Raw genomic sequence first — 26104 nt, 5'->3', positions numbered from 1 at the left:
AGGACTGATTCAGAACCCCTTTATGTTAGAGGTAAGATAGTAAAATAAAGATATTTGTACATTGAAGGTTCTGGTGACTAAATTTATTGTACAGCACTGCGTAATATGTTGGTGATATATTAATCCCGTTTATTAATAATAATAATAATAATAATAATAATAATTTATGAAGGCAAGCTACAGGGATGAGCACAAACAGTGATGAATGTTATCCATAGATGAATTTAGATGTGAATAATTCACCCAGTACAATCATTCTGCATATTTATGATTCTTTAAAACTCACCCAAAAAAAAATTCCAGACAAGTTCTCTCTTGCTAATCTCCCTCTGTTGGCAAGTCTGAGTTTTAGTGTTTGCCTGTCGCTTTAAGAATTGAGCCCGCCCACCGGCTTCTTGTGAGTGGCCGGCCGGCCCGTCAGTCAAAGCAGCCCCCTCAGCCCCGCCCCTGTGCGGTTTAAGGGCAGTCCCAGTCTGGCGCTGACGTCACGGCCCGTCTGGCTGCCCGGGGTTGGATCCAGCTGTAAGGCAATCTCCTTGGACTTGAGGAGGGGGAAGGAAGACAGAAGTGGGGAGTTTACTGAGTGCTCTCCTTCCAAGCAGCCCAGCCAGGCACTGGGGCAAACAAGGACTAAGCCAGAGCCTGGGACCCTCCAGCAGGAAAAAAAGGGACTGATCAGCTTGCAAAAACTCCCCCTCCCTCCTGTTTCCAGCCTGGGACCCGATACAAAGTAACTCTCTTCCTCCAGCACCGAACAGATCTGCTCTGTGCCATGTCCCCGCAGCCCTGTGCCACTCAGTGAGCCCACATTCTGCCTGCTGCACCTCCATGTACAGCTTGATGGGTCTGAACGGTACCAGCACCCCCACCCACTCCAATGTCTCCTGCACATGCAACTGTAAAAGGTCTTTATTCCAGAGCATGGAGATCAGTAAGTACCCTCTATATTATTTCCTAGTACGCCTTGTGGGACTACAAGTACCAGCCTGGCTGATCTACCGGCTCTTGTAGTACCTGAGCAGTTTGGGATCTGCTGCTTGTAGAGACTGGAACTTGGAAAAGTTTCTGTGAAGTTTGCTGTACATTGTATAGGGAGAAGGGAGGGGGGGCTGCTTAGTTCTTAGAGTCTTTCTGCTACAATGTATCCAACATTTCCTATTACATTCCACCTTCTCCATGCATTCTGATGTGACAGGGCTCTGATTTTTACCAAGGGAGGGGTTGTTACCCCCCTACCCCCCCCCTTCTTCTCTTCCTGTCACTTTAATTATGAATAAGTCAAAGTGCCCATTGAAATGACTTTATTTTGACAAAGCTTGTTTGATGAATAGATCCCGAATAAGTTGCTGAACTTATCCATTGGGGTGTGCAGGGAGCAGCAGAGACTTGAATGAGTTGAATTTTTCCTCTTCCTGTCTGTTTCTGTAATTTTCCAGCAAATCCCTAACTTTTTATTTTTTTCCAAGACCTGCGTCATTTTTATTTTAGAATTTTAAAACGCCGTGTGCAAGTGACAATGACCTCAGCCGTGTCTGCGACACGAACGCAACGTCTACCTTTTCTGCGCAGAATTATTGCTCAATGTATAAAGATTCCTTCCAGTCTGCTAACACCTTTTTCCTTCTTTTAAATTAAAATCTTGCTCAATTCTTTTTTTTTTTTCAAGAAGTTGAACCCAGACTGTCAGTTGCGTAAGTTTGAAGAGTTAAAATAAAAGTGGAGCTGTTATGTCTGCAGCGGGGTTTTTTAATGTCTCCGCAACTCAGAGCGGTGACTGCACCAAAATTTTTTGGGAGACAAGAAAGGAGGGGGGGGGGGGGGGGGTGGAGTGACAACCCCCCCAGGAGGTTGACCAGACAGCTTGCTGGCTGGATCTGCGTCCAAATAGCAATCAGAGGTCCCTAGCTTGGCAGGCGAACAATTTACTTAAAGAGCCCCAACCGCAAGAGGCAATAGATAAAAAAACGTCCACCCGGAGGCTCTTTATCGATCGCCATTATCGCCACCACAAATTCCTCCCCGAAAGGCCGTTTGATTTCTTTCACTCTTTATAAATCACCCCATTTCCTCTTTTTCCATTTCATCACCGGCTTATTGGAAAAATAATCCTAAAAATAAAGATATTTAAATGGCACGCTTTGCCTTTTTTTAAAATGAGGCGCCTGGTTTTTTAAGTGTCGTCTTTTTTTTTTTTTTTTTTTTTTTTTTTTTTTTTTTTTTTTTTTTTTTTTTTTTTTTTTTTTTTTTTTTTTAGTAATCTGGCTTGGTTTGTGTTAATTCCCACGCACTTAACACAGAAAGTGTCAGGGCAAGAAGCAGATAATTAGTGCCGACTTCTTGGGATTTCTGTTTTACTGTCTAATGGTTTCTTTAGATGCAATTACCAGTTTGGGAAGGAATCACAAATTTTTTTTTTTATTCTCCGGCATTAACGATGACGCAGGGTTTATTAAAATGAGGTGTCGTTGCCTTAAATGACCTGGTTGCCTTTTGCATAAGCTACATTCTTTATTTTATCACCAATCTAATATTACTAAATCACTAGAGAGATTTGTTGATATCAATATAAAAAGTTTTCCTATAAAAAAGGATATAAAAAGAATCGCCAGCAGCTAGTAAAGGTTTTTCAGACAAAGTGTTCATTGACGGATGGAAGGCTACACCGTATACACCGCTATAGATAGATCTACGGATGAGGCTGATTGTGGTGGAGTGACCTGAAGTCCGTAGATGGAGGAACCACAAGTCCCAGTCTGCTTTTCCAGTATGGACAGGCATGGCTGGAGCTTTTAGTTCCTTCAGAAATGGTTAAATATCAAACTGCAGCAGTGCTAAACCTTCATAGAGAAACCGAAATCTTAGAAATCAGCATAATAAAACTATAAAATACTAAGGGGATCGGTTTTTGGAAATCTATTAAACAAAAAAATAGGGGTCTGGTTGGAACAAGAAACTTGCATTTTGTTTGCCGATTAGTGGAATGGATTCCACCTATTGGTTTTTATTTATCCCCCCCTTTATTTAGACCCAGCTTGAAGAATAAAGCTAGGACTTTGACTTGCACCCTTGGGTATGTTGTTGGGTTGCTGTCATAGAGGGCACATGCAGATCTTATTTATTTCATGCAGGAGGTTTTTAGGGTGCTTTCATAGAGATGGGGGAAGAGGAGTAATGTTAAATGATAGTTTGTTGGGGAGCTGTCATGGGGGAAGATGCATAATGTATTTCTATCCCTTTATGCCGGAGCTTTTTGAGGTGCTTTTATGGAGAAGGGGGCAGGTGTGATATTATAACTTCCTGAGTTAGTTGGGGTGCTGCAGATGCGGTGTTATTTCTGCCTTCATCAACTTTCATGGGTTCTCAGGTGCAGTGTTATATGATAACTTCAATTGTTAGGGAGCTGGTGCAATGTTGTATGATAACTTCCATTGCTGGGGTGGTATGGGGGAGCTGGTGCAATGTTATAAAATAACATTCATTATTGGGGTCTTATGGGGGAGCTGGTGTAATGTTATATAATGACTTCCATTATTGGGGTGGTATGGGGGAGCTGGTGCAATTTTGTATAATAACTTCCATTGTTGGGGTTTTATGGGGGAGCTAGTAGAATGTTATGTGATAACTTTCATTATTGGGGTGTTATGGGAGAGCTGGTAAAATGTTATGATAATATCCATTGTTGGGGTGTTATGGGGGCAGCTGGTACAATGTTATATATTAACTTCCATTGTTGGGGTGTTATGGGGGAGCTGGTACAATGGTATATAATAACTTCCATTATTGGGCTGTTATGGGGGAACTGGTGCAATTTTGTATAATAACTTCCATTGTTGGGGTGTTATGGGGGAGCTGGTTGAATGTTATATGATACCTTTAATTGTTGGGGTGTTATGGGGAGCAGCCGGTGCAATGTTGTATAATAACTTCCATTGTTGGGGTGCTATGGGAGAGCTGGTGCAATGTTGTGCATTTGTTATATTCTGCATTATTAAAGCACAGATACGTGTCCTGACCAGCCAGTCATCTTTCACTCACCTGGCTACTCTGGACTGATGGTTGCTGTGGGTTAATGCATATTTCCCAACATCTTCATTCTCCCTCCTGCCTTGTTTAACCTTGTGTGTGTAAGTAAGAATGGCATGTAGACTATTGCATGAATGATTATAAATTCAGTCTGTAAAAATGCAACCAACCCACTATAAGCTGGCTATGCCCAAATAATGTCACAATATACATAGACCTTCCCCATCAACCTGGCATCAAACCTATTTTTTTATCATCCCCTTAAGCAATTTAATTCTAAGGATTCTTTATAGGAAGTCACATTTTAATTCATGAATTCCTTAGGGTTGTCTCCTCATCACTTCTCCTATTTCCCAGAAGTGCTTCTTGAAGAGAAAAGTCTGCTGGTAACTTTTCTTCCCCTTTAGTCCCCTTCTTGCATGCTGGTAAAGACTTAATGCTCCATGCATAGCTCTGCACAAATTCATGTAAGACATCTGTAGAGATAGCAAGAATTAGATTGTGGATTTGAACAAACCCCTCCATGGAGAATTGAACGATGCAGTAACCCAGAGCAACTGTGACCGTAAGGCTCAATAGTTTGCTGCCGGTTGTTGGGACTTATTGGCTTGTTCATATAATGGTTGATATTTCATTAAGTGGTAAAGAACAGCTTACTAAAGGGAAGGTAATGAACTTCCTGTGTGGTTTATTTCAGGTTATATGATGGAGCAATAAAAAGAAATGCGTCGGGGTGGGTTACCGCACTTGGCTCTATATAAGCTGCCTACATTTACTCGAAATTCGGACCACTTTCTAAGTGTCTTATGAGTAAAACCTGCAGCAGAGCTGCTGAAAGTGGTTTTTATTGTTATCAGGCTGCGCAGAGGTCTTCGAGGTAATTCATTGCAATTCCTGCGTCCTGATCTAACGAGACAGACGAAGCCTTTCAGACGTCTGGGTTTTTTTTTTCTTACCGTCTGGGGGGCAAATAAGCAGACATCAGTAAGTCTGGTTGTCTAATAGATGGTGCTACCTGCTGCTACACTTGTCAAGGTCTAGCATAGACCGGCGGTGTGCAATTGCTGCAGCACCTCTTTGAAAAGATAATCTTTAATATTTTATAGGAAAACAGAAGAAGTCTTTTTGGACTGAACTGTTTTGGAGGATTTTTGCTCTGCGCCACTCAAGCCCACCGTGCTTAGTCAGGCGATAACTTTCCGTATTAGCTTGTTATACCGGCACCTTTGGTAACCGCGTTTAGCGGGGGTTATTATCGGGGCTCCTCGCAGTGGCTAATAGAATTTTTTTCTTTGCCCTATATGGGGTTTTTGTCTTTGGGAGACTTTTTTTTTCTCATCCATTTAACCCTCCTCTGTGAGGAATACATTTAAATCTTTGAGGTTGCAAGCAGCAAAAGGTTGATGAATTTAAATGTTGAAGTTTAGAAAAGGAATTCTATATAGGATAGCATCGGGAAGCAATGATTTTTATAGCCGTTGATATATCCTAGCAATATATTCTGCAGGACCTGAGAGTCTGTAGACAAGAACAACAACTGAGCTTGCAATTAAATTTCCCTTCTGCAGTCAGACATGCATTAGACCGGTTTAATCTCTGATGTCTCCGAGGTTTCTAGGTTAAGAAGAAACAAATGCAAGGCGAATGATCCAGTCTGTTAAAACCCTGGTGGGAATTGACACCAATGCTGAAGGACCACAGCGCTACCCCGGCTCCTTGTTAAAGGGAAACTGAGGATAGAAACACAAAAGCTGCCATTGTTGGCTTTGTAAAAGGTGCCGGCTCTCTGGCTGTCATTCCGATCCTCTCATTACCTTGTGAATTGCTGACCTGGAACAAGCATGCATTCAGCGAAGCCTGAACAGGCTGAACTTATATCTCTTATGCTTGTTGTAGGTCAGTGACTGAAGTGATGGAACAAAGCTCAAGGCAACAACCATGGAACCTGCTTCTAAAGTTGGCAAAAGCAGCTCCCCTTCTTCCCAAAGGTTCACCTAAATATTCTGTGTTTGAAATCATGTAAATATTATGTGATATTATATGTGTAAAATATACGAACTTATGGAATGAGGGGCAGAAAAAGAGGTAGTTGGGGTGTAAACCCTACTAAACTTCTATGCTCCTGAAGTCTGGAGCCTTGGGGTCACAGGCTGGTGCTTGTGATAAAAGTTCACGTAAAACTGATATTCGAGAAACCCCATCACCATCTTCTACCATTTGAGATCTTAATTGGTAAGATCAATGGACTTGGTCCCCAGGTCTGCACATCTTCCCTGCCCTATGCGAGGTTCTCTCACCCTCCTTGGTATTTTATATTATGGAGGGCGTAACAAAAGGAGGAGCCAAAACACACAAAGGTGGGTGGGGACACCCCAAAACTCCCAAGTGGCCAGGAACAAAGTCAGGAAATATGACAAGAGATCTCTTTGTTGGAGCATATAAGATTTAAGACTGCAGGGGCTGACTCCAGCCACCAAGCTCCGCCTGCCAAAAAATGGCTTCTGAATGGGCTGAACCTATTGTTTAAGCAACCCTTTTAAAACTAGCAAAATGTCCGCTTCCTAAACATGTTGTATTGCACAAAAGATGTATACCTATGAAAGCCATCTGTTAAAATGGTCACACTTGTCCCACTGGTTTGCACCCCTGGTGCCCTGTGCACCTTAGATTGTCTTACAATCTCTGTTCTTGTCAAAGGTCTGCCATCCCTTTAGTACCATGTTCTTTCATGCAAAAGAGGCTATTTAACTCTTCTTCTGCAAGTTGATTCAGTCACTTGTCCCATTGGAAGAAGTGGCCCTTCCTTTTGACACCTGCGTTTGACAAGCCCTCTGATCTCCCTGTTGGTTATGAAGCGGCATGGGAGCTTCTTTCAAGTTACAATGCTTAGGCCTTGAAACAGCATTGTGTAAACTCTAGCACAGAACATAAGGAACTGACACTGTGACTATACAAAAGCTATCCGCAGGTAAGGGGTCCCTCTTAAAAGAGAACATGTCACTTGTCATTCTTTAAGGTCACAGGCCTCCTTCAGTTATCTGAAACCTTGGCACAGTCTGCAATGTGTATGCTGCGTTGTTCCGAAAGGTTGGCTGAAGCATTTCTTTCATTTGTTTACTGCTCCCCTATATACAAGCCCTGGCAAGCTGACACATTTCCATCGCCGTGTCCTCTGGATGCCGAGCTCCGATGCCTGTTCCCCAATCTAATTTTATCCGGTGAAAGAACAGAATTTGGAACATCTCGCACTTTGGAAAGGAGAATTTGCATTAAAATGTGCACATATGCTGTGTTATATGGGACAGCTTGCAGTTATGTCACCTGGATTTGTCAGATCCTGTTAGCCTGTCTCATGCAGTGCATCCTGGGCACACTGAGGAAACGGACTTGTTTGCTCTGTATAAAGTGGCATTGCAAGTTTTTACACGTAGAGGATAATTTTTGTACCCTTGCATATGGTAGGTTATTGGGATTAAAAGATAGGTTTACTGAAATCGTTGCTTATTTCTTGAACATTTATAAAACTTTTTTTTAACCCCAACCATCTCTCTTGTCTTTCCCGGGCTGAAGTAGAGTAAGGGCTCCTGTCCATGGGCATTGTGTTCCTGCAATGCACGTCAAACGCAGGTCAGCCAGATGCCATTGACGTTCATTAGCAGTACACATGATAGGTCATAGGTTGCATTTGGCATGCATTGCGTTGTCATGTGTTTCTGTTGATGGAGCTTATCTTAAAAGGTGCAATGGAGCTGCAGGCAAAGCAGGTCAAACGCTAGAATTTTAATATTAATACAGTTTTTTTAGGTGGTTCATTAAGAATTGTAACATTGATTCAAGAACCTGTTCATTGCCAGATGGATGGTAAACAATGCAGCACAATGAGCCAAGATCATGCTACTGATCAAAGGGTTTAAATGCGGTCACACGTGAAGGTCAGGAGCAATGTGTGCCCTATACAAGCCGTCATTCACTGGGACCAAAACAACCCCATTCTCCTCCTGAATGAAATCCCTATATAGGCCATCCCCCTGTCAGAGATCACCAAAGTCAGAGGGCTGCTTAAACTTGGCTTGACCCTTAAGAGAAAGTGGCCAGAGTTCCCCAGGGAAGGATCATCCAATGACCCCCACTCTAGGGGTAATGGAATGGCTGAGAAAAAAAAGAAATCAGATTTAAAAGCACGTCGATCTAAAGAATTCTATTTCTTGGAATTCAAAGGGACATATGGCTCCACATTTGGTTCATGAATGATAATATTGTTGAGGAATTCGAGGGCGATTATTAAATATCCTCAACTTCAATCAGCCAGTTGGTAAATTCTAACCTTCAGTGCACAAATCGCTCTTTAGTAAGCATAATCAATCCTGAGAAGGTTTTTTATTTCTGCATTGAAGCAGACCCGTTTTCAGATCTAACCTGAGCAATCATATACATTGATACTGGCACCCAGGGTAATGGTGGAAACATTTGGCAAGATCCTGGGGAAAGGTCAGTTTATTGCTATCCCATTGGGAACATTTTTCTTTTTACACATAGACACACCGGGAAGTAAAGTAAGGAAATCCTATAAGAAAGTTGTAAAACAGGAGCCCTCCTTGCACATTCCCCTCTCTATTCTTTCTATTGTTGTTATTATTACTACACTGTATTTATATAGCGCCAACATATTACGCAGTGCTGTACAAAGTCTATAGTCATGTCAATACTTCCAGAGACAGCTGATATTTTTTGGATTTCCTCATCACTTTATGACCATCCCCAGGACAGAGATAAAAATGAATAACTCTTACTCCATCCAAACCAAACACATTGTAATATAAGAAGCTCATTAGGTAAAACTCCGGTCTAAATATTGCAAGTGGAGAATATCTTTACTTCCTTTCTCCGTCACTGGGACTGATGTTTATTCCTAATGCGGCTCTGCTCACCTAATAAAGAGATGGCCATTAGATGTAAACCATAACCAAATGTCTGATTTTGTTTGATTTAAATGAATTGCTTCTTTTCACATTGTTGTATCTCTTTGTTGCCACTTCTTGTCTACCTGCACTTGAGTCGTACGCAATTGGAACGGAGCGATCTTACCCTAAAACAAATACAATTTGTAGATTTTAAAATATTTTCCAATGACCTGGACACCTTTAAGCTTGAAACATTGGCCAGGTCTATATATGTTATATATAAACTTTTATATTTAAAAACTATGTTTTTTTTTTTTTTTTTTTTTTTTTAAGCACTTTTAGGAATAGGTTGCGAGTTTTTGAGCAATTTGTGCAAGCCGTAGCCCTAAATCTGGTCACTACTTTGTTATTGCTTGTATAAAGTTTGGGTTTCCTTCAGGCCTAGGAGGCACCTTTTGTGTAAAACTGAATTGAATGCCTTCCTGTTAAATTGACCAATAAAAGGAAAAATGTGTTTGAGGCATCTCCCGCGACCTGTTTATGGGAAGACTCACATCTGGCCTTTATGGCGGCCTGCTATGCTAGTAAAATGTCTACAACAGTTCCAGCTGTTAACCTCTATGTCAACTCTGCATGTCGCTATTGTGTCCGGACAGGGACCGCATCTGTGGGAAGGGTCTCTGCGAAGGTTATAAGTGAAGTTTAAAGGTCATTAGCCGTGTAACCCATAAAGAAGTCCCTCTTGTCTGTCTTGCTTTTCATGGGACAAGGCCAGGATGAACTCTGGGAAGTGTCAAACTTTGCCTGACCTCCCTATCTACACTAAAACTTGAATTTAGTTTTGTGTCTGACCCTGACCATCAGTTGTAAAGTTGGATCCAGATAGAAGGGTAGAAAGATGTGTAGATGATGCACATGCTCCAATATTTGTTTCTTTGACCTTCTTTCACAGTCTTGCACCTTGCGTTTTCCAAAAAGTGCCCCAACATGCATGTTTACGGCAAGCTTATTGAGTCTGCCCATCGGAGGGGATGTTGGCCATTTCTAAATGTCTGCAATATTTATTTTATTTACCTAAATGTTGCTGTTTTTTATTATGCTATTGGAGTCTAATGAATGAATAAGCTTCATTCTCAGTGCTGTGCCTGGTTTAAAATAATTGAATAGGCTCCACTTTGCGTTCTCAGTGTCTTTGATAAATGCATTGGTTGTATTTTCAGTAATGTCACTGGTCCCTAGTGATTGGATAGGCCGCATTCTCAGTGATGTCACTGGTCACTAGTGAACGGATAGGCCGCATTCTCTGTGATGTCACTGGTCTCTAGTGAATGGATAGGCCGCATTCTCTGTGATATCAGAACGGGCATAATGGTGGCTCGGGTTATCACTCCGGCCTTTGCAGCGCTGGGTCTTGGGTTCAACTCTTGGCCAGGACACTATCTCTATATAGTTTGCAGGTTCTCCCCGGGTACCCTGGGTTTCTTACCACATTCCAAAAACATGGAGTTAAGTTAATTGGCTTCCCCCCAAAATTGACCTTAGACTGTAATAAAGACATATGACTATGGTAGGGTCATTAGATTGTAAGTCCCTTTAAAGGAACAGTCAGTGACATGACTAGGGACTTTGTACAGCGCTGTGTAATATGATGGCGCTATACAAATACTGTGTAATAATAATGTCACTGGTCTCTAGTGAATGGATAGGCTGCATTTTCTAGAATAGCAGTCTCTAGCCAATAAATGATAACATTTTATTACTAGCATTAATTTCTACTACGTCTAGTTTCAGCTGTTGATGTGCCGTGTGCCTATACCAAAGTGCAAGGTCTGGTGATGTTAATGAACAGGTTATTTGGATTTGTTTTCAGCAAAATGGTTAACATTTATATTTGGTTTGCAGTATTTAAAAAATAGGAAATAATTTACACTTTGATATTAACTGGGAGCCAGGTTCCCCTAACGGTATTGTTTTTCTGTGTCTGAATAAGATTTAAGTAGTCCTGGCTCTCTTAGTACCCCATTATAGGGTTTTAGGAATGTTGCCTGTGCTGTGGCCCTACCTCCTGTGTCTGGCTTGAGGTGTAGACTGGATACAGTAACAGCTGTACTGTGTTACTCATCCTGAGTTCACTTCTACATGACTTTGTACAAACACGTCTGGCTGGCTCGTCTCTCTAATTGATGTCTGTGAAAGCCCAAAGCTTTATTCTTGCGGAAAGCATGATTCATGCTATCGCTGTCTACACTGGCCGCTGCTTTATTACTGTAATTCCAGAACGCTGATCCCAGCCAAAAGTGAGTCAGTCACTGATGGTACAGGGCACAGGCTGGTGGGGTCAGCGCCTTCTTCAGACACCCTTCTCTGATCTATTTTGGGGACGGGGAATAAGATGTAGCAGTGTTGGTGATAAACATCACCCACAATTAGCTCAGGATCCCCTCTGCTTTGTGTTTGTTTGGCTGGGTTTCCCAGGCAAGGGTCATTGCCCTGCCGTCAGCCCTTAAAGAGGAAATAGTCACATACAATATCTTTTATATTTAAACTTGGTGGACGGAATAACCTCGGTTTGGCTTTATTTTTGTATTTATATTGTACACTTGATAAATCTGGCTGGTTGTGTACAAATCTCCCAAGTAGAACCTTCATATATATATATATATATATAACAATTCCATCACCTCCAAAACACAAGCTAAATTGTCACATCGGGCTTACAAAGTCCTCATGATGAGCTTTGATAACTTTTCTCCTGTCCCCACACGCCTTACTGTCCTTGCTAAATGTTTCAATGTTGTAATGACAAGGCCTCATATTTCTTAAGTCACATTCCATTAAGAGCAGCTTTTGTTACATTTTAATTCAGTTGGTAATTTATTGAGGTTGTGCCCATGTTGGGAATGAAACACAAACCTGCTTTACTATGCCGTCTTCAGCTATAACTCAGAGGAGAAATTGGACCCTTTTTGGCTTGAGGGCCAAACGCATATAACAAACCTTAATATAGGAATGGGTTTTGGTGCATACCATGGGGCCCTATTGATTGGTGGGCATTATAAATTTTGGATGGTTTTAAAGGACATCGATTGTTGTGGGAAGTGTGCTTGAATAGAAAGTTTTGGAGTCTCTGTTAAGTTGAAGAACAATGATTATGAGTGTGTGACATAAAATATAGCTACACGTTGGCTATTGCACGCCTAGCATATGTTCTGGGACATCCTAGGAGATGTGACCAACAGGTCCAAAGCTAACCAAACCCTAGTTAGAAATACTTCTCAGTTGAAGAATACATTTTAGTTCTTCCTAAGACTTTTTAAGTCAAGCCATGCAAGGAGCTCCTAACAAACCTAGTTGACACATGTCTAAACGGACCCATTTCACGAACCTACATACCACCGGTAAGACCTAGTGTTAGCTTTACATCCACTCATATTATCACGAGGCACCTTTTCAGATATTTTATCTTCTTTTGCTTCTATGTTTTGAGGGTTCCTTTTAACTGTTGTTCCAGATTAACTACAAAAAAGTTTTTCTTTTCAACCAGGGATCCTCCAGAGGTTGCTTAAACTGGTTAAGCGACCTTCCATATGGTGATGCCTGCATAGTTCTTGGACCAAAACCTCTTGTATGCCAGTTGTATGAGACTAATGGTGTTTTGTATTTGCCTATAACGATATTCGAGTCGCCAGTGTAAGTAGGGGCATTCTTTCCACTGACCACGGATGTAGGAGGCTTCTTCCCCCACTGAGCCCTAAGATATTAGATTTACAGGGGTTCCGCAAGAAATTATTTTAAGCGGGTAAAACGGATGAGAAAGGCTGGCTTATAGGTAAAGCATGATACCTCGTCCCCGTGCACATACTACCTCACACATAACACCTGGGTCCAGGGCATGAAAAGGGCCCAATGTCAACCTATCTACCTTATGGACGCGAATGAGCTCTTCTGATTGGGTCGGAGTGGTCATAAAGCATAAATTGAGTACATGTTTGTGGCAGTTATACAATCCATTTAAGCTCTGTTTCAGGCAGATTGTATAGTAAGGTATATATGGATAAAAACATTTTCGGCTTCTGCTGGCTTCCATCACAAATAGCTTTCCCAGGCCTGTGCTTTTCAGTGCCTCGGAAAATATTCGAGTGCTCGAAAATACATGAACATTTTTAGTGGAACAGAGAGCCATCTGTTTAATGCATCATCTCTCCAGAATCCCAAATTATATCTGGGTCAGGAGCCAAAAAATTCTTAAATCCTCAGTACACCTCGGCTGAGCTGCACCCCCCTTACTCTCAGCTCCCCTGCAGTCTGTAGCCCAGGCATCAAAACACAGCCTTGTCCATTCAGGAGACGCAGGGGACATCGACACGGCATCGGGCACTTCATGCCTCGTGCCTCTGATATCCGGGGACCTGAATAACTGGACGTTTTGAATACTGAATAAATCGCCTATCTCGATGAGATTTATTCCTTGTCATTTGCCGTTTCATATTTCTATGCCATGTAAACGATTTGGGTTAACAGCTAGAGCCGTGAGTGGAGAAAAAGCTATAAAATCAGATTTTTTCTGAAATGGTAACGTGAATTAAAATAAAATCTGTCTCTAGCCATCTGTCTTTTCCTTCCTCACACCCTCCTCTTCTTTTTATTCCGCTCTACCTTTTTTCTTCTTCTTTGTGCTGTCTTTTTTTATAGCTTTTTTATTCTGTTTATCGGTCTTTTGGTGCTTCTGATGGAATAAGCTTTTACTCTTTGTAAGATACAAATCTGATTGCTTTCACAGAGTCAAGCAGTTCCTGAATATCTTTCTCCAGAACTGCTGGTAAACTCCTTTACCCTGCTATATTTTGGAAGTGGCATGATTCAGAATCCCATGATTGTATGGAAAGTTTAGTTTTTTCCAGTGTACCCTGCCAACTACTTTTTTTTTAATTTTTTTTTTTTAAGCACAAGATGGCTGTCCGACTGGCACCTTTCTGAACCAGTCTGTCATGTGATTGTCACCCGGCAAACCCCTCATCCTCATCATGACCATCACTGATTGCTGTGACAGGGGTGACTGTCGCCCTCCTGCCGTGGGAGACTTCCCATTAAATTATCATGTGTGTTCACCCCTCCGCCCCCATTGTTTACATCTAACTCAGGCGCTGGCTTGATCATGGGATCTGAGAACGTTGTGGAGTGTCTGCAGGCGGTACTCTGGAGAATGTGCTTCACTCCGGCTGCAGTCATGCAATACACACAGGACCAAATCTTGTTTCATTTCTACCTGAACTCTTATTCCATCCCTGCTGATTTTCAAAGATAAAAATATATTTTTAATCTGTGAACAATATTGTAAGTTAAACACAAAAAGGAATATATTTCAGCTACACTCAAGACTGCACAGTTGCTTCTTTTGCACCAGGTATTACTGTATTGTCCTGGTGTGACAACAATTCATCCTACTATGTTCATCGAAGCACGGTTGTCATGTTATGGGGACAAGAAGGTACAGCTAACACTAGTTGGATGACAACCGTGCTCCGATGATCATAGTAGGATGAATTATTTTCACACCAGGACAATACAGGAAGGGGAAAGGGGTATCTGTAGCTCAGGATTAACACCTAAAAAGTTTTTAATATAGCACAAGCAGGCCTGAAGCCGGTGAGCCATCTCCACCACCATGCTGTGTTTCATTCCTATGCATATGTTGGGTATTCGCTCCATTTGGGCTGGATTCAGAACCAGGATTGAATATTCAGTTTTTACAACAGACCCCGGTAGTTTGGGATTGTGTTACTTTTCTGGGTGTCACATACACGTTGCTATACTTTCACCTACTTTCCTGGTAAAAGTAAAACTTGTAAGGATTTCAAGACTTTAGCCTGCTATTAATTCCATAACAGAATTCTTTCGTTGTAAAACATTCCCTGTGCAGTAGTGCAGACATCCTCTTGTTTGGTTTCGCACGGCTGCTTTTCCAGCTCAAAGACGAGGACTCTTGTTGCAGCACGCCTAATTCGCGCTCCTGATGAGCTGCTTCACCTGAATCTACAATCTTGTGTTTCCTAACTGTTTGTTTACTTTTTTAGCAAGGGAATTTTATGAAGGGACGGTGTCTTCTTTCACCTGTCCGGTTCCTTTTGTGGTTTGGCTATGACAAGGTCTGTATTGTTCCTCGAGACCTTTCCGAACGAATCCTTCGCTTAATCTCTTCCAGCTTGGAGGAGTGACAGACGTGCCGAGAAACCTTTACCCTAGATGATTAAGAGACGCAGATAATGCTGTTTATAGATCACAGTCTTTTGATGTCTACTTCTTGCTAGGAGGAAACGCAAGGGAAGAGCAGGTGCTGCCTTGTCTGTACTCCAGCATAGGCTTGAGGCCTGCCAAATTTCTTTTTGAGATCCAAAATATTATGCAGCGGAAATTAGTTATTGCAAAACAAGCATTTAAAGCATTGGACTTGTTCGTTCATTCATTCATTCCCAGGTTGCTCTTGCCTAAAACACACCTTATGCTGGGTCCCCCTAAATTCCTTTTCAGTGCAGTAACTCAATAGACTTAAAGAGCCATCTGCTTCCAGCTAAAGTTGCAATGTTTTCTGGGCTACCTTTAAAGTGAAGGGTGGGTTGAGATCTGCCTTGGGATTGAGCAATCGCACACGGCTCCCCGTGCCAGCTGTAGCTCTGTTTTGTAAAGAATCATTTTTTTCAAAAAGTTACCTTTGCCTAAAACTCATCCTAGGCTCTGTGCCCCATAAATGCCTTTGTGGTGCATAAACCCAATAGACTTGTAGCATCTGCACTGTCCTACCTATTTATTTTCAATAGGGCTGCTTTAGCTAGAAGTTGCTGGTAGTGTCTTCCCAGGTCAGCGATTGCCTGGCATGAGGAAGTAGTATGGCACCACAACCTCCGTCTGAACATTGCCTAAAAAGTTTACTTGGTTTCCTCATTCTGTTTCTGGGAATGGGGGAGGAAAGATGTACTTGAAAGAACTTAAAGTGGGCTGTGCACTTTTTCCCTAGCACAAGGTCCCATTGCTGCCACTTACTGCTCACCAATACCAGGTGTGCCAACTATAGTAACCCTGGGGGGCAGTATATGCCACAGGGTTTTGGGGTTAGGAGTTAGGAATAGGTGAAGACCCTTTTTTTACCAGCTAGTTAACCCTGCAGCCAGGTAACCAACATTTTCAGCCCTGTAAATCTTAGTATTATTGTTGAGTTGATTTTTTTTTTCCTTTTTCTGTCTGCTGTAAAGTAGCAGTTAAACCTAAGTAATAATGGCTGTTTATTAACATGAATATTGTTAGTCCTGTTCACTTTCTATGCGTGATTAATGCCTGGGGAAAAAAATTGCTTGTCTAGTTCCCCCCAGAAACTGTAGCAGTATGCCGGGTCTAGCCGTTCGTTAAACGCGAAGCGGTAGTTCTCCACTAAAGCTGCCATGGCAGGCATAGTTTTCAATCCCCTTTTGGTTTCCAGGGACACTGTTAAGGTTCGTCCTTGATTATGTCCTCGATTTACATGCCTTAGCAGCTTTTTGGCTTTTTTCTGCATATATGAATATTCTTTTATCGATAAATGCATTTTTTTGTTATAAAGTCTTCCGTGAGACGTTGCCAGGAGCGCCAAAGAATTCGGAAATAAAGGCTCTCGTATCTCTATAAAGAGGGTTTATTTCTGCCCCGTAGTCTGAGCCCAGCTTTTGTCCGAACGTTGGGACATATTCATTGCACGGCACACAACTCTGCAAAATAAACCCCAGTCCTGTTTAATGCATTCCACCCAGTGTTCCGGATACAAAAGAGCGTGTATTAAAAATAACTTCCCTATTACTCACCATTTCAAAGGCTTTGTAACGGGCCGATGAAAGCCGCCTCAGTTACACTCTCAACCCACCTCCGAATTTTTGTTGTTCTTCGTTGGGAATGCGTCAGTGATTTTGAAAAGCTTCCCTGCGGTCTGTCTTCTGTCCCCTGATCCCTGCTCACCAGTTCCGTCTGCCTGCCAGAGACTGCAGTAAAAACCGTAGCTTGTCATTTTTACCGCAGACGCTCATAACCCGGTAACCTGTTCTTTACCTGATCTAATACAAAAAAAAAAGACTTTCCTTACAGGACTGGTATGGGTTTAATTAAGACATATGGTAAGTCTTACTATAAAAGTAATGCATAGTCCTGTAAGACTGTGGCTGCCCCGTGCGTCATGTGACAATGTCCTGCACTGACTCCCAAGTGGCTGCATTCCCTTCTCTAACTTCACCATCTACCATCTTCTATCTGTTAGCTGGTGTCAGTCTCATCTCAGGAATATGGAAACTTCCAGCAATCAAGCTCTCTAATTGCAAATGTGATTTAATAAACTTTAGATAGAAAACTGAAGATTTTTATTTTTATAGGTTGTATTCTTAAGATTGCTTCAGTATTCGGCATTGGCAGTAACAAATGCCTTAAATCTTTGCAATAAAGCTGACACTCTCATGTACCCCAAAATCACACCCTGGTTTCTGTACCAGAGAAGCTTGCATTCTAATATCCTCCCTACTGTCATACATAATTATTATACATTTATATAGCTCTGACGTATACCACCGTGCTGTACAAAGAACACTGAGCCATACCCATCAGTCTCTGTACAGAGGAGCTGACACTCCTAATGCCCCTCCAGAGTCATAATCTATTATAAATTTATAAAGTTCTCACATATACTGCAGTGCTGTACAGAGAAGACTGCAACTGTCTTTTGTACAGAGGAGCTTATATTCTAATGCCCCTCCACAGACTCAAACTAATAATATACATTTATATAGCCCTGACATATACTGCAGGGCTGTACGAGGAAAACTGAACCAGTCTAATCAGTCTCTGTACAGAGGAGCTGACTTGCTAATGTACCCCACACAGTCACACCCTATTATTATACAATTATATAGCTCAGACATATACTACAGCGCTGTACAGAGATCACTGAGCCAGTCCTATTAGTCCCTGCACCAGAGAAGCTCACGCTCGAATGTCCTTCCAGAGTCACACCCTAATATTATCCATTTATATAGCCCTGACATATACCACAGTGCTGTACAGAGAACACTGAGCCAGTCACATCAGTCTCTGTACAGAGGAGCTGACACTCCCCCACCCAAGTCATCCAGTCACACATGATGAACAGTTTAAGTGGAAGCCAGTCTGTGTATGTTTAGATTGTGGGAAGAAATTGGATCCTTAGGAGGAAACCACACAAACCTGGGAAGAACTTACTAGCTAAATGCAGATGGAAAGCAAACCCATTCATTCCTTTTTATTCAGAAATTTTGTATGTGGGACTTTGCTTGAATTTTTTTGTCTGCAATTATCTGAGTTCTATGCTGCTAAGGGAAGACTTATAAAAGTTTTACTCTTCTTTATAAGCTGCAAATTGCATGAATGTTCATTCTTGGGCTAGGAAAACTTTTGGAATAGTTTTCTCTCTGTTGTGTACATCACCCCATGGCATCCAGTGACCATTTCTCACAGTTCCCACTTTGCAGAATTTTGCAAGCAGCAGTTAAAGTTGTCCACTCTCCCTGCGAGGAACTTGATGACATTTTGGCAGGGTTTAAGTTTGGATCTGTACAAGATAATATCACACTGTTGTGCAGAAGTGAATGACGCCATTGTTTTTTTTTTTTTTTAATGGCTGCATGCTGGTTTTCAGGAAAGTTTCATTTCCAGACTTCCAGCTTTCTGGGATGTTGTCTGTTCATGTCTGTGAAATGTAAATAGAGAGGATGTGAGTCGGCGGGTGACGAGACGGGGCGTGGGGCAGTGAGGTAATGGCATCTGACAGTGGCGGTCCCAGCCGCAGCCTGTGACAGGACACCAAACACAGCTTTTGATGGCCCTTGAAAGTGATTAATTGGAAATTGCTTCATCTGTCTGCTCAGGTCTGAAATATGAGGATGCAGGCCCCAAACACTGAAGGCCTCTTTGTAAAAGGTGATGTCGTCCATTTTTCTGTGGGAATGCAGCCCTCTTAAGAACTACATAATGGTTTTCTGGAATGAGGGGGCAAATCTTATTGTTACAAATGAAAGCAGAAACTGATTTGACATTTTTACAGCCAGTTCAAAGTTTTTCTTGCAGCAGTTGTTCTGATCTTAAAAACTATTATCGGCTGGCCTGGTTGGATGCAGTGGTTGGAGTGCCACTCATAACCCCCACCAAAGAGGCAACCCTTCTTAATTGTATCTTGCAAGTGTTTTTGGCAAGGTTTATAAATTGCAGCAATAAAACCTGAAAAGTGAAGGTTCTGCCCATAAACCCCAAATATTGTCAGCATTGATTCTCTGAAATGAGTTTCCCTTTCCTAGTGCTCTGACATCATTGATAACTGACTTAAGCCATCACCTGTTCGGCAGGTCGACACCTTTTGACCAGGGGAACAATGGCATCTAATAGGCAGGTGAAATCTAAAGTTGGGAAAGCTCTAATGACTTCTAGCCAAGGGAAATTAAAAATAGGAGAGCCCCCTTTAGGTAACTGCAGCTGATTTGACTAGGACATAGCGAGGGATGATGATGATGATGATGGAAATATTTAGCAAATTTCTGTTGCCATTTGTTTTATTTTCCTATTCTCTATACATAACAAAGGAAACCTTGCACAGAATCTGCTACTAAAGCTTCCAGAAACTGCTCATGTCCAAGAACGATGGAAGAAGAACTACCTGATGGCCAAGCTAAGAGCAGCTGAAATCTAAGCAATATTTCCCAAATTGGCCCTGTGCACACAGTAAACGTTTGTCAATCTTTTGCTCAGTCTGTGTAGTAGATATTTAACTTCGTGTTCAGTGTCCGCTCAGTTTTTAGTATTGTTGGAAAATGAGTGTCAACATGGTAACCAGATGTTTGAGCAGCTGCAAAGAAGATGCATCCTGTCACTGCACATATAGCTTTGTTACCGACTACAATATGCGAAGACATGGGGAGCAGCACAAATCAGGACTGCATGAAAGACATTTACTTTCTGGAAGGGGGTTGAAGCTTGGGGTGCTTTGGGATGATGCCAGTCCGTCTGATTTGCCAATCGGCAAGCTTGGAAACGGCAAGAGCTACAGAGCACTGGTGTCAATCCGCAAATCAAATAAGCCAGTAAACCAGGCCCTAATATATGTCATTCAGATATGTTCCTCACTAGCCACAGAGGATCTAAATCCATACTGAATGCAAAAAATGCCTTTGCAAACCCAACCGTTACCAAATAATAGTAGCAGCCTCATAATCATGCTCCACATCCAGCAGGTCCACCCACTACAGGCTGCCTGCAGAAAACTACAGAAGAGGATAAAAGACCAGTCATCCTGCGCAAGGACTGAAAGCAACAGTGACTGGTCCTAATTACAGGAAGCTGTGCACAGAGGTAAAGTTTCACCCTGGATTACTGCTCCCACCATCCCTGCTGCATGAACTCGCCCTCCTTACCTTGAATATTGTCACTGGGACAACATAGTAGGAAATCCAAGAAAAGGGTGAAGAATAAAAAATACCCCAACTTTATTGAGAGTTCTTTACTGTTTGTTGGGTCTCTACCTCCTTGGCTTCCTTCAACAGAGATTTGTATTACTATTTATTGTAATTGTACACTAGGGAAATTTTGACCAGGAATTAAGCAGTTTAATAGTTTGGATGGAGGCGAGTTCTTTCAAGCAAGTTTCCTCATCTCTATTTATATGCCCAAATCTGCAAATTATTGTCAAACCATTGACTGGAGCAGCTTTACCCTTTTCATTTTTAGTATACAATTGATACTGTACAGAATGTGGCACTTTTATTTATACCGATCCTGAAAAAGAGATCCTGTAGACCTAATTCCATTTTAGCTTTTTGTTTTATGATGCAAAAAAAAAAAAATATTAATTGGACAAATTACACCGATATTTGCCTTTCCATCATATATCTTCTCATATTTAGTCTCCTTATAAACTGTTTTTGCAGACTTACTTAACTTGCATTGTCAGTCTGCGCCAAAATATATTTTTTTAACACTATAGATGGTAAACAATATGATATATATGTTTAAAAAAAAAAAAAAACCCTGTGCATTTTTCCTGTTAAGTATTTTTCTTATTCTGCGACACGGCGATAGCTAATAATTTTCATTTTTCGCCGCCTGGCACAGTGTTCCGGAGAGACCAGCAGCTAGCCGCATCCTTAAATGCCTATCATCTCTCTGTGCTTCAGACGGCCTTTATCTGATGTCTAGACACAACGCAGACGGCTGTAACACACAGAGGGGTTTTTTTCCCCTCCATAGTTCAGCTATTCTTCAAGCCTATTAAAAATGGAATTTCATATTTCCTAACAGATTTCCCTTTGTATATCGCCTTTTAGCTGCTTATGCAAGGGGAGGACGGTTGGAGGTGCCGCAACGCGTTGTACGCTCGCTGCTCTGATCTGAGTGTCTAGACGGCTTTCAGATGAGATTGCAGCATGGGAATAGACGCACATTGCGCTGTCTGCTACATGCCGGAATACCCCCCTCTGATTTCATTTCAAGTTGTGCTCCATATTAATTGTTGGTTTTAAAGGATTGGTCCCCCCCAAAAATGTTTTTCATGGGCACTGGACTCCGATAGTGAGATCACAGCTATTACAAAGTCCCAATTTCCATCCGGAGAGGGGAAATGGGAACAAAGCCAAGAGCAGTGAAGAAGTTTTAGGTTGTCTAAATGAAGAGGGGGATGCCAGTGGAAAGGGCTCTGCTAGATGTTGCCAAATCTTCCAATCGTGGGCAGGCAGGAACCATAACACACTACAGATCTGATCTGCGTGGTACATATGGATCCAAAGTTTTACATCAAATCTCCAATGTAGTATATAAACAGTTTGGGCATCTGAGCAAAAGGCAAATAATTGCAAGCAACCAATCATTAATCATCAATCAAATCTATTTAGGAAAAGCTACCTGCTGGTCATATGATATGTGAGGTCTAACCGATGAACCCATTCGGTTTTATCTAATCAAGCAGACCCTTGTACAGTAAATTGGGTATAATGTGTTGTCAGCTTTACGACTATCAACCTTTTCTGTGTTCACCACTTTACCTATCTTTCCTGGGCAGGAATTGCTATGGTAGGTATATGTATAGTCTTCTATTGCGTACCTGTATTTACAGGTGGAGGTTCCAGGGGAATTCTCCTTATCCTACTTGGCAGTTCTACACAATGATTATCTTCTCCATCCTCTAATTTAACTGCACGTCTACCAAACTGAAAACAAGGCGCTGTTTGCTCGAGCGATATTGAACCCCCACAAAGTTTCCTATAGCTTCGGACTGGTGGATTGGTTTAGAAAGACCTATAACCATAAATGGTGTGCTAATGCCGACAAAATGTGCCAGGCTTGATTTTTGTCATGTGAATGTTATTGATCTTTCCACTTTAAGGCACAGTGCTGTTACCCGATTGCTGTTTCACTCACATAAACTGTTGGAACATCAATAGACGTCGTCGATGTGGAAGAGGTTGACGGATGAGATAAGTAAACAGTAGCTTATTAGGTCAGACTGCTAATGTAGTGTACTTGCCTGGGGACGTTATTATAAGTTATTTTAATTTTCGCTTTGTCTGCTTTCACACAAAGCATGTAACTGCAAAGGATACTAAGTATTTTTCATATGGCCTTGGATTATATTGAGAAAAAGAAAAAAAAAAACATGGTTGACCCCATTTGTTAATATTCTGTGTTAGGCAGAAATTTCAATTTTTTTTTTTTTATATTCCCAGTGTAGATTAATCCTTACCTTTCCTTGCGTCGGCATAGTTGAACATTTCAATCTACGAGTAAAAGCCCTGCATAGGCAGCACACAGGTCTATGAGCTCCCTTCAACACAGTGCTGATGGGCCCGCCATGATCACATGTTGCTATGTACCTTGGGGTATTTGGTATTTCCTTTGCTCCCGACTGATGACCCCTGACCTGTTCTTGGTCAATGACCCATACTGTTGTAAGTAGGAAAGTCCGTATAAGCGTTGAACTTCTGTATCCTGCTTTTGAGTATGACTGAGTACCCCTTTACTATCTCCCCTCGCAGACGGCCTAGTATAATTCTCACGTCAGCGTCACGCATTTATGAGAGGTGACCCTGCGTAGGAGAACGTGAATAAATGAGCATAATATTAACAGATTACACTGCTCCTTTATTTGGTTATGCAAATTCTCTGCACCAATTACCATCTTAATGCTTGTTACCAAGCAGGCTCGAAAAGAAAGGCCCCCGTGATATCTCGCCGTCTTCTGACACCCACGCCAGGGCACGGGACAGCTGTCATGAGCACAATGAAGATGGCCGATTGCCCAGAGAACCTTAATGCACTGTTGGCTGCAAGACCAGTTGACATATCAGCAATATGAATCCGAGCAGTTATCCGTCTGATTATATGACAGGCCGCAGACAAATGATGGCAGAAAGTGATTGACCTTTGCTTGATGAAATTTCCAAGACGCTGTAAGTTCTCTCCTCGCTGGTGTGATGCACTTTACAGCAAGAGGTTAACTACCTGAATTTGTACAGGATATTTCCCAGCAAGCTGAAAAATACATGCACGTAGTAAGTACTCACAAGTCAGGATGGATTGAATAGTAAACCCCTACACCCTTCAAGGTTGGCAAGCAAATGTATGAGAGCTTTTCACTTACTGGCTTGGGGTGAGGGAGGGGGTCGTGTGCAGAATGAAGGCCACATTTAACAGTTTTGTAAGGGGCACTGAAACATTCCTCATGTCAGAAATTTTCTATGAAAAACAATGAATGCATTCTTTTGTTTGGCCTTCCTCTGGACCAACATTGATAAAAATGCAAGTTGAACTTGATAACTTTTTCTTTTATTCATTTGGGCTCATTTATCATGCAATGTCTTGTGAACGCGGGTGCATTTATCGAAGGATATCACATGCATATGGGCACATTTATCATTGTATGCATATGGGTACACTTATTATGGGGTATTGTGCATATAGGCACATCTATCATTTGATATTGTATGTACATGGGCACGCTTATCATGGGGTATTGTGCATATGGGCACATTTATCATTGTATGCATATGGGTACACTTATTATGGGGTATTGTGCATATAGGCACATCTATCATTTGATATTGTATGTACATGGGGTATTGTGCATATGGGCACATTTATTGTAGGGTATCCTGCATATGGGCACATTTGTCATGTGATATTGTATGTGTTTGTACACATTTATTGTGTAGTATTGTTTAATTCTAGGCACATTTATGGAATATATTATAATTATATTCACGGAATATAATTGGGCAAAGACCCAGACCACATGGGTGATTGCTGTCACATAACAACCAAGAGAATTTACACTTGTTTATTGTCGGTTAGTCCAAGTCAACGCTTTATGGGAATTTAATTTAGAAAAGGGGTTCTTAACCTGGCATTTCCATATTTTGGGATATGGGAAGCAAATGATGGGACTGGATCTCTGAATAATTAAAAATTATTTTGAAAAGGGATATGTACGTTAAGTTCAGAAACCGAACCTCTGTTTCTTGTGTATTATTTTCTTTCTGTTTTTATCTATTGATGAGCAGTGTCCCCCCTAGGTCCTTTTAGCTGGGTGCACCACCCCACAGTTTTTGGGTGGTTACTGAAGAGTTGGGTCACAATACAGGGGCCGCCACCCACCTTCAGCTTTTTCCCACCAAGTTTAAAAAAAATTCTGGGTAGAATACTGATATGAAAAGTAAAACTAAGCTGCTGGCATATTGTCATACCCGTACCCAGTATGGTTAGTGGTGATCTCAACATTCTCATTAAAGCTGGAAAGGGGACATAATGGGCAATCCATTGGGGTTCTAATCCTCAATAGTTAACCCCTGATGCAGAACAAAAGTTTCATCACTCCATGACATGGTAAGATTCCACAGACGCATGGTTCATAATCATGACAAACTATGACTAAAACAATCTACCCAGCCAGATTCCTGTGGGCACAGCTGCTTGTCGGCGGTCATTAGACATTAGAAACACGATTCATTTGTCATGAGACATCATTAGATGACCATCCACTGTATGTGAGGACCATGGCCATCAAAACCACACTGGAAAAGTGGTATTGGGGTGCAGAACTAGGAAGCTGACCTATAGTGGATCTGGCAATTGTGGTTGGTATTGTCCTAATTTTACTTAGTGATGTGTGTGTGTATGTGTATATGTGTGTATGTATGTATATATATATATATATATATATATATACCCTAATTTCCTGCATTGGAAGGTTACGCCCCTCACAGGGCACGGAATGGTCAAAGGGTTTTGGCTGGTCATGTGTGGGGGGCTGGGCACATTAGCAGTCGGAATGGTGGGATGCTCTGTGAATGACTCTCTTCTTTAGGGGTCATTGTCCTGTGCTGACAGCTGTAAATTCTCAGGGCAGTCGTCAATCCATCTTTTTTTATGTGCTGGGAGAAAAGGGACAGATTGAAATCAACCACAACATTGCTAAGTCCTAGGAGAATGAATAGGAAGTATATAATTTATGAACATTTTATATGGAAAAAATGGATGCCGTTATAAAGCAGTGAAAGTCACTTTATCCAAACAAGCTCTGGTAGTGAATTGTCATTTAAAACATTTGTAGAAGAAAAAATCACCATCAGTGGATGTTTGATTAGTTCTGCAGAACTCATGTCTTATAAACCCCCTGCCGTATCTGTGTTGGTGAGTTTGAGGTTTTTCGGCATTGCCTCCAATTCACACAATGAGGATGTAGGTAGCAAAAATAAGAGGGGTCATTTAATTTGGTTACCTTCTGATTTGTCTTGTAGTAGTGCAGCACACTGATGTTTGCTTTTGCTTCACGTTATTTTTATGTCCGGGAATTTAGAATTTAGAAAATATTTTTGGCTGGTTTTTTTTTTTTTTTTTTTTATCATGGTGGTTATTCTATATTTTTGCCTGAAATATATATATAATTTCAATATTGAGATGTAGCGCATTATTCGTGTAACAATTTACACTTTATTAAGGTTACTTAAAAGTAATAAACTTAAAATGTCTACCCACATCCAATAATCAGGTGATGGACAATAAGGAGAGAAGGGGGTCAGTGACATGACCATACTTTACAATCCCCTCTGGTCCAGTAGATCAGGACAGTCTGTTTGTCCCCTTTGCTCCCTCCCAAC

The 26104-nt window shown here is 41.5% G+C and overlaps 1 protein-coding gene across 2 annotated transcripts in view; it reads left to right on the top strand.

The window, feature by feature from the left end:
• The first annotated feature begins 487 nt into the window (after positions 1-487).
• Positions 488-26104, top strand: part of PMEPA1 (prostate transmembrane protein, androgen induced 1) — a 43698-nt gene continuing 18081 nt past the window's right edge. The window contains exon 1 of one of the 2 annotated variants that reach the window (XM_072414237.1): positions 488-931. In XM_072414237.1, coding sequence (XP_072270338.1) covers positions 829-931 — 103 coding nt within the window. In that variant the 5' untranslated portion in view covers positions 488-828. Of the gene's footprint in view, positions 932-1504; positions 1692-26104 lie in introns of those variants that run through there. The other variant, XM_072414238.1, reaches the window with a different exon arrangement.

Source organism: Pyxicephalus adspersus, chromosome 6, assembly GCF_032062135.1.
Source record: "Pyxicephalus adspersus chromosome 6, UCB_Pads_2.0, whole genome shotgun sequence".
NCBI classification, from domain to species: domain Eukaryota; kingdom Metazoa; phylum Chordata; class Amphibia; order Anura; family Pyxicephalidae; genus Pyxicephalus; species Pyxicephalus adspersus.
Note: the sequence above shows the minus strand (reverse complement) of the source record. Positions and strands in the feature narration are given on the sequence as shown.